This window comes from Brassica oleracea, chromosome C4, assembly GCF_000695525.1.
Source record: "Brassica oleracea var. oleracea cultivar TO1000 chromosome C4, BOL, whole genome shotgun sequence".
In the NCBI taxonomy this organism is placed as follows: Eukaryota; Viridiplantae; Streptophyta; class Magnoliopsida; order Brassicales; family Brassicaceae; genus Brassica; species Brassica oleracea.
Genome location: NC_027751.1, coordinates 35848057 through 35862798, shown reverse-complemented (window position 1 = coordinate 35862798; position 14742 = coordinate 35848057). Strand labels below are relative to the sequence as shown.

At 40.4% G+C, this 14742-nt stretch overlaps 2 protein-coding genes across 2 annotated transcripts; one reads left to right on the top strand and one right to left on the bottom strand.

The window, feature by feature from the left end:
* The first annotated feature begins 6078 nt into the window (after positions 1–6078).
* Positions 6079–6875, top strand: LOC106341588 (uncharacterized protein At1g66480). The gene is made up of 2 exons (XM_013780318.1): positions 6079–6663; positions 6822–6875. The coding sequence occupies exons 1-2, from the start codon at positions 6079–6081 to the stop codon at positions 6873–6875; spliced, it is 639 nt and encodes a 212-aa protein (XP_013635772.1).
* A 1655-nt stretch (positions 6876–8530) lies between these two features.
* On the bottom strand, positions 8531–14626 carry LOC106338764. The gene is made up of 3 exons (XM_013777664.1): positions 13692–14626; positions 11720–13641; positions 8531–9882 (listed from the first exon to the last, which is right to left on the bottom strand). Exons 1-3 carry the CDS (start codon positions 14624–14626, stop codon positions 8531–8533), a joined length of 4209 nt encoding a protein of 1402 aa, XP_013633118.1.
* Between the last annotated feature and the right edge of the window lie 116 nt (positions 14627–14742).

Genomic DNA, 14742 nt, shown 5'->3' with positions numbered 1-14742 from the left:
TGTTATTCAATCGTACGGATTTACTAATATATTTGATTTAATAATGGATTTGAATGGATTTGTTTGGATTTTTTAGTTAAAAATACAAAGACTCAAATCCGATGGAAAAACTCTGGATTTGCATATTTTACTTGTATTTATAAATACAATATGGATTTCTAAATCAATCAAAATATATAAATCAATAACACCTTATAAATCAATCAAAATATATAAACCAATAACAAGTGTTTACCTTTTTTTGCTCAACCAAACCTTCTAGCTTATCTAGAGTCTTTCATTTGCCGTATAAAAAAGTTATATTGTGTTTAAACTTTAAATCTATTTACTGATTGGGTATTTTGGACTTTAACTCACTTTTTCCTTCTTTCTTTATTTTTGTATTTTATTCTAGTCATTACTCATAAAATGTGTGTTATTATAAGTAATTCCTCTTCTTTCTTTGTTTGATTTATAAAATCGATAAAAAAAAAATTGTGAACTTAAACCATTAGATTATATGTTAGATTGTTCGGGTTTCTGTTATGAATGTAGTGATTTGTTATTATCCAATTTTATTACTTGTATAGTGAAAGTGAAACTATAAGATGCCGATTTTATTACTTGTGTAGTGCATTTTAGTGGTTACATAGATTATTTCTTAACTTATACAGTATGTACTTGTTAAGATCCGATTTCTTAAAGTGGTTATCTGTTATTTTAAATAAGTCTATATAGATATGACAACTATAAAACTTGGCTCATGGATACCAAAATCACGAACTCTGTTAGGCCAAAAGAAACATCTCATAATCAGTTGCCCATCATATCTCAAGACCCCCATAGTAGAGATTACCTAGACACCCAAGTGGAAGCTATGGAAAGGACACATTAGTACTGTTCACAAAAAATCTTATTCATACCATGAGAGTCGGTACTCGGAAGCTCCTCCCAGGGATCTCGTGCATACAAGACTTATGCATACAATTGATGGGATGCACATGAAAGGGGCTCAGGCCGACGAAGACAATAAGCTCGAGAGGGTACTCTTCTTTCGCATGGAGAGAAAAATGTACGTCTGAGGATGTTTCAGTTAAGGACATAAATGCAGGTTCTTCAATTCACTATACTCCTAAGGTTGGTTTGTTGGAGGGTGGTAATGCAAAGAAGCTGGCCAGTGCAGTGGTGGAATATCATTATATTATCTGTGATAAGAAGAATACTTTCAGGACAACTATAGTGGAGTCATGAGGCTCATCTCCACCGTTAGATGAGGAGCTGTTGTGTAATCCATATGATGATGCCATGGTTATTAGTGCTTAAATTATGAAGAGCATGGAGAGATGAGAGACCTTGATGAGATCATAGAGGAGGGAGCTACAAAATACCATGAGCATATGCTCATGGATGAAGATGACTCATTGGGTGATGAATTAGCGGTTGTATCTCATGTACGCCAAAACAATGCAACATCACAAAACTCATTACAAGTGGATGAATCCATTGATTTGGGGGAAAATAATCCAAATATGTTGATGAATGAGAATGATGGGAGCAGTATAGCTCATGTTCCTTTGATAAAACATATCAAAAACTCAGGGAATCAATATTCACTGCTAGAGTTCAAACAAAAAAAGCAGAGTTTCTCTATGGAGGCTCACCTAGGACTCGTTCTAGTTCTGCGGGAAGACATGAGTGGTGACAATACTCAAAGGCGCCGTGGTGAAGGAAGCAGACTAAGAAAGTTACAAATGGTTACTACTACTCATGATAAAACTTTGGTGGATTCCCAAAAACCACCCAATCTTCATCTATGAAGACAATCAGTTACAACTGTTGAAGGATGAGGAATAACTTCACAGTTCAACGCCTAGTGAGATGCATTGGCCAGGAGTAGTATTCCTTTCGGAGATGTAGAATAAGAAGCTGGTGTTGCAGAACATTTATGCTTATTTAGGATTTGATCATTTGTTTACCGTTGAACCACGTGGCTAAAGTGAAGTTTTAGCGTTGTTCTTATGGATGATTTTTAGAATTTGTTTTATTTTCTAAGAATTGTATGACTGACAATGAGGCAGTCATAGATGGAATAAAATTTTACAACAGTTTTTTATAGTGACTCTCTCTTAGAACATAGGGATCAAATATGAGAAAGTCTTACATGTTTCTCATTGGATAGAAATGGACTGGGTTCATGATTGACGTTTTTATTAAAATAATAGGACATCATGAAAAGGAAGGTGGTCGAAGGAGATCATTTACATCTTTCTCATGTTTAAGCAACTGATGAGTGATTGTGGAATGCTTGAATTTCCTTGTACATGAAATTTGTTGTCTTGGGTTGGTAAAATAGGGCGTACACATGTGCGTTGTAGACTAGATCAGGCTTTAGGGAATAAAATTTGGCATCACAAATATCCTCATTCCTCTGTTCAGTACTTACGCATGTGAGTCTGACCATCAACATGTTCTGGAAAATGTTGAGGTTGAGGTTGATCATGTGAGTCTGACCATCAACATCCTCATATCCTCATGTGAGTCTGGCCATCCAACATAATCATAATCAGTCCAATCAAAGTGAAGAAAACATTTATATTTGATAAGTGTTGGTTAGATAATGAGGATATCAAGCGTATTTTTACCGATGGATGGAACTACACATACCTTCCTCAAAACACCACGATCATGGATCAAGTATTCAGTTGTAGGAGGGCTTGAGTCAATGAATATGAGAATGTCCAGAACTCTGAAAAACAAGTGGAAGAGTTCAAGGAAAAGGTGGATAACTTGTATTCGAGTGATTGAGTGGATATGCCACAACAGTGAGCATTGCGAAGGCTTTGAAAATATTGATTATGCTTTAAAATATAGAGTATGTTTAGGAAACAGGAGAGTCAGGTGCTCTGGCTCCGGGAAGGGGATAAAATTTCAAAATTATTTTTCACTAGTAGTAAACAGGGACGAGCAGGGAATCAGATAATCAGGTTAATATATGATGTTAGAAATCTGATAGAATCTGAGGAAGGTTTAGTATCTATCCATTGCTACTAAATATTTTAGAGAGATTTTTGATTCATCAAATCCAACATGAATAGCTGAATCTCTATCTAGTGTTAGCACATTTATTACTGATGCTATGATTGATGAGCTGACAAAACGAATTTCAGAGTGGGAGGTTAAGTGAGTTATATTTGCAATGCACCTAAAAGGGCACCCGGACCTGATGGTATAACGCGCTTTTTATGAAAAAAATTGGGAAAATTTCAAATGAGACCTGACCCATATGGTCAATGATTTTTTTTCATGGAATAAATGCACCAAGACTTAATTAGACGAACATTCTTCTTATCCCAAAGATTGATCAACCTCAATAAATGACACATTTTAGACCGATCAGCATGTGCAATGTCAACTACAAGATTATTTCAAAGCTCTTATGCTAGCATCTGAGGAAGACCCTGCCTAACCTAATCTCTGAAACTCAGTTGGCCTTTGTCCCTCGGAGGCATATTACATATAATATATTGATATCTCAAGAAATGTTCCATGTGTTGCGAACGAATCCAAGTCGACGTCATATGTGTATGGCGATAAAGACAGAAATGAGAAAAACATATGATAGGATGGAGTGAGATTTCATTTAGCCGGTAATGGAGAAGATAGATTTTCACATATGTGGATTGTTGAATTATGAGATGTATTAAGTATGCTAAGTACCAGTGTTTTTAAATGGTCAACCCATAGGGAATATTACACTGAAGAGAGGATTATTTCAAGGAGACCCTTTGTTTTTTTTAAATCTTTATCTAGTGCACAGAAGGAGCTCGTTAGCCTTCTAAAACATGCAGAATTTTAGGGTAAGATAATACGAATGCGTATTGCACACACTAGTCTTCCAGTGTCTCACCTACTTTTCGCATATGAGTTTTTTTTTGTAAGGCAGAGCCCCTAAAATGTGATGAACATATAGAAGTTATTTAAACTTATGGCAAAGCATTGGGTTAATGCATAAATTTTGACAAATCATATTTTCTCTTGGCAAACAAATTTGTGGGACAATGAAGGAGTCGATAAAAACTGTTTTGGGTATTCGTAATGAAGGGGAAATGGGCTCATATCTCAGCATACATGAGGATATCAGCGGATCAAAATGTAAGTTCTTAGCTTTCATTAAGGAAGGACTACATAATAGATTGGTTGGGTGGTCAGCCAAATGGTTGTCTAAGAATTAAAAAGAGGTCCTAATAAAATCATTTGCTTTGGCTTTATCCACCTATGTTATGCTGTGCTTTCTTCTTTCTTAGGAGATTTCTGAGAAACTAGCTAGTGCCACTGCACGATTCTGGTGGAGTTCGAAAGAAAACGTGGAATGAGATTTAAGGTGATTCATGAGTTTAATCTAGATTTTTTTTGGCTAAGAAACTTTGGAAATTACTTCAGTTTCTAGATGCGCCCTTGACTAGGGTGTTGAGAGAAAAATACTTCAAATTCAGATCGCCTTTACGAGCTACATTGAGCGATAAACCTTTTTATGCTTGGACTAGTATTGTAGCATCGAAGGCCTTCCACTCATTTGGTATTAGAAAAAATCTTCACTCTGGTTATGAGAAAAAAGGATGAGAGAATCCATGGATTCCCACGATCTCAGCTGGAATCACTTTTGGTCCAAGACTATATTACTCTAACCAAGAGTTTACTGATAAGTCACGATAGAAAACATGATGGGTATTGCTAGATGTATACCAGACATGGTTTCTACACAGTGAGATCATGGTGTTGGGTGGCTCGCAATGTGATGGTAGAAGGAGTCTCAGATATATGCACAGAGCCGAGTTTACATGCGTTTCAGTCTTATGTTTGGAAAATTAAAGCGCTCCACAACATGTGTCATCTTATTTGAAAGCTGATGATTGGTCATATCAGGGCCGGCTCAAAGAAAATGTGGGCCCTTGGACAAAGTGATTTTCAATTTTTTTTTTTACATATATTTTGGATAATTTGAAAAAATTGGGCCCTTATCCCTTATTTTTTCTTGAAAAAATAGGCCCCTTTTTAATACTAATTACTCTAAAAAAGAGTTGGGCCCTGGGCCCACGCCCCATTGCACTGCCTCCTAAGCCGGCCCTGGTCATATGGCAGTTACAGAGAACTTAACACAGAAAAACTGAGATGTGACAATCATTGTCCCAGATGTGAGGAAGAGGACGAGTCGATAAACCATGCAGTTTTTAAATGTCCCACGGCATTGCAAACTTGGGTTTTGTCGTCTACACCATCAAAGCCAACAGTCTTGCCTTCAACACGTGTTTATACAAATATGAACTATTTGTTTTGAAGAAAAAAAATACTTTCAAAACTTAGAAGATAACCAAGATCCACATAAGAAGCATCAAAGCCACGTTTTCCTGAAAGAACTTGTTCGATTATTGAGGGAGAATGTCTTTTTCTTTCTATTTGTAATTCAGATGTTTAAAGACTAATGAAAGTTGTGTTTAAAAAAAAATTTGGTTCGAAAATAACCTATAATTTTAACTCTTGAGAAATAGGATTCACATTTACAATGAGAAGAAACCGGTTTCGAAACTTTAATTGCTGGAATCACAAAACAAGAGATAATTTGTGTAGATACATACTATGTGACAATTTCAAGGGGACGATTAGATCGTACCCAAATTTATACGGATAAACATTATTATATACTATATAGTAGTATAATATTGGTATGACGACCTAGTATAATTTGGATAACCGCCTACCAAATTGAATATATGGTACCATAGGGAGGTTAGTTATGGAAGTATAGTCTTAGTATATATTTAAATAAGCCTTGGCCACTGGTGGTGGCTACGTTTTAAAATGCTATGATAAACCTCAAGTTTTAGAAATGTATTGCCGTCGACCGACCTTTTCAAGAATTAGTAAATAAAAATTTCATTGGTAGACTTTATTAAGAAAATATAATCTCCCGAGTATTTCACAGTTTCACACACTAATCAAATCTTTAATCTATTATATATCTAGTTAATCTTTACTCTTCCTCAACGTATATAAATAGCGCTGCATGCTTTACGGGATTCATCCAGTTAAAAAGAGAAGACAATGGGGAACATTATCATGGTGAGGAGAAAGAAGGCGACAGTAATGAAGATCGACGGCGATACTTTCCGGCTCCAAACTCCGGCCCGAGTGAGCGACGCCACCAAAGAATATCCTGGCTTCGTGCTGTTTGACTCCGAGTCCGTGAAAAGATATGGAGTTCGCGTCAAGCCGCTTGAGCCGAACCATATCTTAGCGCCTAATAAAACTTATTTTCTAGTGGAGCTGCCTAACCTTGCGAATAGGAATAAGCTTCCGTTCCGAAGAGTTATGTCCGGTATACATGTTAGCGCCAAGGAGCGTCTGGAAATGCTAATGCTTTCCCGGAGGGCCGTCTCTGACGTGGCTTTAGCAAGATCTGACGGCGGAAATGGGATTGGGTCTGGACAGACGAGGGTGAGCCTGAAGCTGCCTCGGTCTCAGATCATGAGGTTAATGGGAGAGAGCCACGATGCATCTGAAGTCACGGAGAGGATCATTGCTCTTTACCGAGAGAGTTCCGGCGAGATACAAGGCGGCCAAGATAGCAATGATATTTGTTGGGAACTTGGAGCTGGAGATTTGAAGAACAATTACAAGGCCCGAGAGGTAAATGTTTGAAATATATTTGAGAATTAATGATATTTTTGTAAACTCAAATAATCCTTTTAGTTAAACATTGCATTTACTTGATGGTTTAAAAGCTGAAGTTTGGTAACCAGAAGAAGTACTGATTGAATTTTGTTGCTGTTTCAAATAATATGTAGAAGCATGTGAGCTTCGCGGAGAACGGAGGGAGAGGTGAAATTGTTGTTTTATAGAGGAAAACGCTAAAGAAGCCATCCATTATTATCAAGATTTTATATTTTCTTACTTACCTGCATGCATTTGTTAATTAGCTCTCACATTTGTTTTCCAATGTTAAATTTTCATCTCCAAAGAGAAATGTCATAGAGAATATTTTCAGTGGAGACATTAACTTCTTTGTCTGGTAGTGAATGAATCAAAACTTTACAACCTCCTTCGAAGACGAGTGAACGAAGTCCCATATTCCAGACATGTTGCATTGCATGCTATCCGAAGAGCTTTAAATTCAGCTTCAAGTAGAGATTTATTACTCCTATACATGATGCACCCCCAAAATTATGTATGCCCGTTGTTATCACTTACAATTCAACATACCCTTCCTTGCCTCGTAGTTTTATTAAAAGTTGCATCGAAACAGCATTTAATTGTTCTATAGTTGGTCGCATCCAAGACTGTACGTGGTCATGATTTGTGCCTCCTCGGACTGGATATATAGATGTTGATATCATCCGCATTTGAAGTCATAGCATCTAGCCAAGATTTAACATCTGCTTTTGCCCATTGAACAACTCTTACAATGTTAGTCCTTTGTTTTTTTAAAATGAAATTACATCCAAACGGTCCACTGGTGTCAAAAAGGTCATGATCAAAAAAGTCATCCATGTTTCCAAATCCGTCCCTCGGATCGCGCGCCCGGTCGTCTTCCATACTCTTAGTTCTTGCTTTCAACTGAGCAATTCTATCATCCCTCACATTAAGCTCTTCTTTCATTAGCTTAGCCAGCCTCGTTTCCAAACTCTCACATCCTGCCTCGGTTTCCTCGCACACCTTCAGACCCTCAGGTTTTTTATCATGTTAAAGTTGTCGTCCTTGTTTTGTTTTTCTCTATGCATGGGTCTAAAACTCAGTCACATATGCTAAAAGTTCTCTATATAATTACTTGTATCTCCGTCATTATAGGTAAATGCTAAAGATGCAAGCTTACCCGCTTCTGCGACTTAAAGGTTATAGCTCAGATTCTTAAACTCGTGATGATTTGCTTCTTTGTGATCTTGTCTTTTGTCCACAAGACTTTTCTTATTCCCTTTTTAGAAATTACCAACATGAGGGGTTCAAGCTCTTTTGTCAGGTCTGTTAGCCAGGTCAAGAGGAATGTTATGACAGCATTTGTTAGCCCCGTGGCATCATCAATCTTATTTTCAGTTAGGTATACCCGTGTCCTATTGGGTGTTGGAGTGATTTTCTCTGAATTTAAAGGTTTATATATTGTTTCTGGAAGATGTAGAGGTCGAGAATCGAAGGCTGTGTTTGGAGAATTTATGCAAAGAATTTGATTTTATCTCGCGTATCCTTGTCCTGCATACCTCGTAGACAATATAATTTATGCATTACACATATCTTTGTTATAGGTTGTTGATAGGTCCCTTGCCAAGAGATATCAATATTGATCACAAGTAATAAGAACACAAGTAGTTTTTGGGTAGAAAGTCTACCTCTTTTTGTCTTTTTCATTTCTTTAAATAGGAAAGTACATGAAGCAATAACAGAAACAAGAGATGGAGTCATTGACTCCTACAATGCTGGAAACATGGGAAAGGTGGAGAACGTTACGTAAGAAGCGTTCCCCTTATTTAACAACTGAAACAAACTAAATAAAAGATATATCTTTTTAAAGATATTTGCTGTTTGGCTTACGTAGTCTTGTTGATTTCCTTGGCACCGCTTCAACGTTAACTAGCGAGTCTTCTTGTATCCTACTCCCATCCTCAGAAAGAACCTTGTCCTCAAGGTTCATGTAGAATGTCGGAAAGCTGGCAGTGATCTGGTCCTTGTCCTCCCAAGTAGCCTCGGTAGCAGGCAAATCAACCCATTGGATTAGTAACTCAATCAACTCCTTCCCATTCTTTTGAATAGTATGGTGTTGCAGGACCTTGGCGGGAGTGAGGCGTAAGAGACCAGATTCCTTCAATGGTGGTAGTTGAACTGAAACGGGTTCATCAGTACCGACACGTTTCTTTAGTAATGAGACGTGGAAGACAGGATGGATTCGAGTGGTGGAAGGTAGAGCGAGGCGGTAAGCGACTTTTCCAATTCGGGCTTCGACTTTAAATGGGCCAAAGTAGCGGTGGGAGAGCTTTTGTGATGAGCGGCGGAGAACAGTCTTCTGACGGTATGGTTGGAGGCGCAGGAAAACCCAATCTCCTATCTCGAACTCAATGTCTCTGCGGTGTGCATCAGCAAGCTGTTTCATTCTGTTGTTTGAAGCTTCCAAGTGATGTTTGAGCTCATCTAGCAGCTCGTCCCTATGCTGTAATTGTTCATCAATCTCACCAACAAGAGTTGAGCCAAGTTCATACCGTGGAATAGCAGGAGGAGGACGACCGTAAAGAGTCTGAAAAGGAGTCGTACCGGTGCTGGAGTGAAAGGTGGTGTTGTACCAATATTCAGCCCATGGAAGGAAAGAACTCCAGTGCGTTGGGCGTTGTTGGACAAAGCAGCGAAGATACTGCTCAATGCAACGGTTCACCACCTCTGTCTGGCCGTCCGTCTGAGGGTGATAGGCGGTAGACATCTGAAGTGTTGTACCTGAGAGTCGCCATAATTCCTTCCAGAAGTGGCTGAGGAAGATCGGGTCTCGGTCGCTGAGTATTGTCCTAGGCGGGCCGTGTAATTTGACAATGTTGGCGATGAACTGTGTAGCAACGATGGAGGCAGTGTAAGGGTGAGATAATGGTATGAGATGAGCTGACTTACTAAGTCTGTTGACGAAGACCATGATTGACGTTAAAGAACCAGAACGAGGCAAACCGTCGACGAAGTCCATGGAGATATCTTCCCAAATCTGTTCGGGAACAGGGAGTGGCTGGAGGAGGCCTGCTGGTGACATTGTTTGTGACTTGGCTCGCTGGCAAGTATCACAGTGAGAAATGTAGTCGACCTCTGTCGTGTGCATCGAAGGCCAATAGAAGTGGTGAGATAGTCTTTTGAACGTGCGTAAGAAACCAGAATGACCACCCAATGCTGTATCATGATGCTCAAATAATAGTTGCCTAATAAGAGAGGAACCTGGTGGAATAACAACTCTGTTGTTGTAACAGAGTAGACCATCTCTCCAAGAGTACGGTTGACCTGGTTTCTATGTTGCAGTGGCTCCAATGCGGAGGAGGTAAGGATCAGAGGACGTCAGCGCGCAGAGATCGTTCCAGATAGAGGTTTGTGGACTGATATTGCTGCCAAGACAGGGCTATCTTGTACGCGAGATAAAGCATCAGCAGCAGAGTTAGTTTTTCCTCGCTTGTAAACAATGGGGCTGTTTGTTTCACCATTTGTCATTTCCATCAAGATGATTCATTTGTATGATCTATTTAGATGATCCATTCAGATTTTTGTGACTGTTTGTTTGTCCATCCAAATAGCTCTTCTAGATAAATCATCTAAATGAATCTTATGTTTGTTTCTTTATTTTCATTTCCATCTAAATGAGTTTAGTAAACAAATTATCAAAATACTCATGTGTTAATTTAATCATATATTTGATATTAATTTTAACTATATTATATTTAATTATTTAATCTAATATATTTACATTAGAATTATTTCAAAATTAACGAGTATTTTTGCGGTTTGGGGGGGGGGGGGAAACAAGATTTTTTGGTTTTAGCGGAAAAACACAATTTTTGATTTTGGCCAGAAAACAAGATTTTGCGATTTAGGCGGGAAAAATCGTTTTGGCAGTTTTGGCGGGAAAACGAGACTTTTGGTTTTGGCGGGAAAACGAGATTTTCGGTTTAGGCGGGAAAACGGGTTTTTTCGATTTTGGCCGGAAAACAAGATTTTGCGATTTTGGCGGTAAAACGCGTTTTTGCGGTTTTAACGTGAAAACGAGATTTTCGGTTTTGGCGGAAAACGGGTTTTTTCGATTTTGGCCGGAAAATGAGATTTTGCGATTTTGGCGGGAAACGTGTTTTTGCGGTTTTGGCGGAAAAACGAGATTTTCAATTTTGGCTGGAAAACGAAATTTTTCGATTTTGGCCGGAAAACGAGATTTTGCGATTTTGACGGGAAAACGCGTTTTTGCAGTTTTGGCGAGAAAACGAAATATTTCGATTTTGGCCGGAAAACGAGATTTTGCGATTTTGTTGGTAAAACACATTTTGCAGTTTTTGCGGGAAAATGAGATTTTCGGTTTTGGTGGGAAAACACATTTTTTTTTGTTTTGGCAGGTAAACAAAAAAATTCGGTTTTGGCGAGAAAAGAAGATTTTTCATTTTGACGGAAAAAATGATATTTTGCAATTTTGACGGGAAAACGCGTTTTGCGATTTTTGCGGGAAAACACGTTTTTGGGGTTTTGGCGTGAAAACGCGTTTTTGCAATTTTTACGGGAAAATACGTTATGGCGGGAAAACACGTTTTTGCGATTTTGGCGGGAAAACGTGTTTTTGTTTTAGCGGAAAATGCGTTTTGGGGGTTTTGGCGTGAAAACATGTTTTTGTGATTTTCGCATGAAAACACGTTTTTGCAAATTTGGCGTATAAACACGTTTTTCCAATTTTGGCGGGAAAATGCGTTTTTGGGTTTTGACGTGAAAAATTATTTTTTAGGTTTTCGTGGGAAAACGCTTTTTTGTGGTTTTGTCAGTTTTCGTGTGTGACAAAATGATATTATGTTTAGGTTTGTAATTTGTGAATTACATTAAGGGCATAATAAACATTACACCATTTTGAATGAACCATCTCCATTCAAATGATCCAAATTGGTTCAGCTGGATGGACTTTAAAATTAAGCCTAAGTTTCTGAAAGTCATTCGGATGATCCATCTGGATGAGTTGCACTTTTAGTGCCTAAACAAACAAAACTCTCATCTTCATCCAAATGGCTCATCCGGATGGAGAAACAAACATGCCTAATGTCATAATCATACCCAACAAGTTTAGACATCCACTTCTGTTGTTCTGGTGTAAGAATATGCTGCTCCAGCATATATCGTAGGCTCCTCTGGTCTGTCTGAATAGTGAATTTGCGCCCCAACAAATAAGGTCTCCATGTTCGAATAGCTATGATAATCGCCAACATCTCCCTTGCGTAAGTTGACCATGCCTTCTTTGTAACACCCAAAGACCGACTCATAAAGGCAATAGGCTGCCCGTTCTGAGAAAGAACTGCACCAATCCCCTCACCGGAGGCGTCAGTCTCGATCACAAAAGGTTTGGAGAAGTCGGGAAGAGCCAACGTAGGAGTAGTTGTTAATGCCTCTTTCAAGTTGTTGAAGGCTGTGTCTGCTTGAGGGCTCCATATGAATTTAACTTTGCGAAGTAGGTTGGTAAGTGGCCTTGCGATCAACCCATAGTCACGTACGAACTTGCGGTAATAACCAGTGAGGCCAAGGAAGCCTCGGAGATCAGTAACTGATGTGGGAACCTGCCAATCCGTCATTGCTTGCACCTTAGACTGGTCCACTGTCACGCCTGTGTTGGAGATGATGTGGCCAAGGTACTCGAGCTCTCTTTTTCCAAATTCACATTTCTTAAATTTGACAGAAAGCTTGTGATGTTGGATTAAGCTTAGTACCTCTCGAACGTGCTGCAAGTGTGCTTCCCACGTTGGGCTATAGACGAGTATATCGTCAAAAAAGACGAGCACAAACTTGCGCATGTAAGGTCTGAAGATGTCATTCATGAGCGCCTGGAACGTCGATGGTGCGTTGCAGAGGCCGAAAGGCATGACGAGGTATTCAAAGTGACCGTGATGGGTTCGAAACGCCGTTTTGTGAATGTCAGCAGAGCTCATTCGTACCTGGTGGAAGCCGGCGGTAAGATCCAGTTTAGTGAAGTAAGCCGAACCGTGTAGTTCATTGAGCATATCCTCCACCGTAGGAATTGGAAAACGATCTTTGATGGTGGCAGAGTTGAGTGCTCTGTAATCGGTACAGAACCTCCATGACCCATCTTTCTTCTTCACGAGGAGTACAGGGGAGGAGAAGGGGCTGGAACTGGTTCCGATTATGCCTGCTTGGAGCATCTCATTAACCTGTCGCTCGATCTCGTCTTTCTGGAAATAGGCGTAGCGATAAGGGCGGACGTTGATAGGGTTAGTTCCTTCCTTGAGGGTAATGCTATGCTCGATATCGCGGAGGGGAGGGAGACCGTCCGGTGTCTTGAAAATTCCGTTGAATTCATCCAAAAGCACGCGTATGTCGTCGTTGAGTTCTTTCGGTGTCGAAGAGTTTTCCGTCGAACACAGCGCAAAGAGAAGATGACCTTGGCGGGCCTCTTTCGCAATTTCCTCTCTTGTGGTGGGCCTGATTTTGTTTTGATGAAGCCCAGTTAGGATATGGGTATCTCCTTCCCAAGTTAACTGCAACGTTTGGGCCTTCCAATCCATAAGGATAGGTCCAAGACTTTGCAGCCATTGGATTCCCAGTACCAAGTCGAGGCCCACTAAAGGAAGAGCGTAGAGAGTAATCTGGAACTGAGCACCGCCGATCTTAATTTTGACAGCATCGAATCTCCGGCGACATCGGAGTGGAGTACCATTAGCAACACGAACATCAAACGGTTTGGTTAGTGTCTCTGGTAATCGCAATTCGGAGGCAATTTTCTCGCTGATGAAATTATGTGTAGAGCCACTATCGACAAGAGCGTGGAGGTTGTGATTGTTGACGACGGCGAGGAGGCGCATTGTTGTTGGAGAATCCCAGCCGGTGAGGGCATTGAGAGTAATCTCGGGTGTAGAATTGTCTTCCTCTGTGTCTGCTTCATCAGAATCTGCATCGTCGATCCTTCCATGATGAAGAGTTTAGGTTTAACGCACTTGTGGCCTGGAGAGTACTTTTCGTCGCAACTGAAACAGAGGCCCAGACTGCGCTTTCTCCACATCTCCTCCCAGCTGAGTTTGCGAGGCGTTTGCACAGTTGGTGGTGTGGTGGTTTGAGAGACGGATGTTCGGGTGCTAGGCGTTGAGAAGGATTGACTCTTGGGTGTGAATCGTTTCTGTTTCTGCAACTGATCATCTTTCATGCGAGCTAGGTTCATGACCTCTTGCAGAGTCTTTGGCTGAAACATGCGGACATCATCAGCGATGGAGTGGTGAAGGCCGCCGAGGAATGTTCCAACGAGTGCTTCCTCCGACCAGTTTGAATCCTTGTTGCGGAGTCTTTCGAAGGCACGTTGATATTCTCGAAACGTCCCTGTCTGACGGATCTTTGAGAGCTCCTCATGGAAATTTGTGATACGAGTCGGACCAAACCTCGTCCACAATTTTCCTTCGAACGTGTCCCATGAGATAAGCGTCTGATCCACGCCCAGGGCTCGAACAGTCGTATGCCACCACTCGTTTGCTTCCTCCGTAAGGTGATAGGAGGCGAAGCTTACTCGTTGGTTGCCTGTGATCTCGTGGTAGGCGAAGTATTGAGTAGCCTTGGTGAGCCATTCTGTCGGATCTCCTTCGCTGAATCGAGGAAGCTCGAGCTTAACATGGCGACAGTTGCTAGGAGCGACCCCAAAAGGGTTGATATCGTCGGTGCGGGTGGAAATAGGTGGTGGTATGTCGTGTCGCGGTGGTACTTGTGACGTGCTGGATTCGGTTTCGCGATTGCCTAAGACAAGCCCTCGCAGTTCTTTGATTGACTCTGCCATTGTACGTTGGAAAGAGTCCTCCAAACCCCGAATCTTGTCGTTGACGCCGGTGGTGAGTTTGATTAGTTCATCTTGAACCATACCCATACTCGTTTCAAGGTAATCAAGACGTTCTCTGTTGTTGGCCATGGTCTCGTTCCGTAGATTTTGAGACGCAAGCTGGGTTTTTTGTGAATTTTTGGTGGTGCGAGGCGCAATGGTGATGAACAGGAAAAAAAAAAAAATTGGATTTTCTGTTGAACGTT

Excerpts from the sequence above, each read along its gene's own strand:
- LOC106341588 (XM_013780318.1), top strand. The coding sequence starts at position 6,079 with ATGGGGAACATTATCATGGTGAGGAGAAAGAAGGCGACAGTAATGAAG. Across the intron at positions 6,664-6,821 it reads ACAATTACAAGGCCCGAGAG|AAGCATGTGAGCTTCGCGGA; the intron begins GTAAATGTTTGA and ends AATAATATGTAG.
- LOC106338764 (XM_013777664.1), bottom strand. The coding sequence starts at position 14,626 with ATGGCCAACAACAGAGAACGTCTTGATTACCTTGAAACGAGTATGGGT. Across the intron at positions 13,642-13,691 it reads TGTTTCAGTTGCGACGAAAA|GATCGACGATGCAGATTCTG; the intron begins GTACTCTCCAGG and ends TCATCATGGAAG. Across the intron at positions 9,883-11,719 it reads CCATTTGGATGAAGATGAGA|CATTGGGTGGTCATTCTGGT; the intron begins GTTTTGTTTGTT and ends ATCATGATACAG.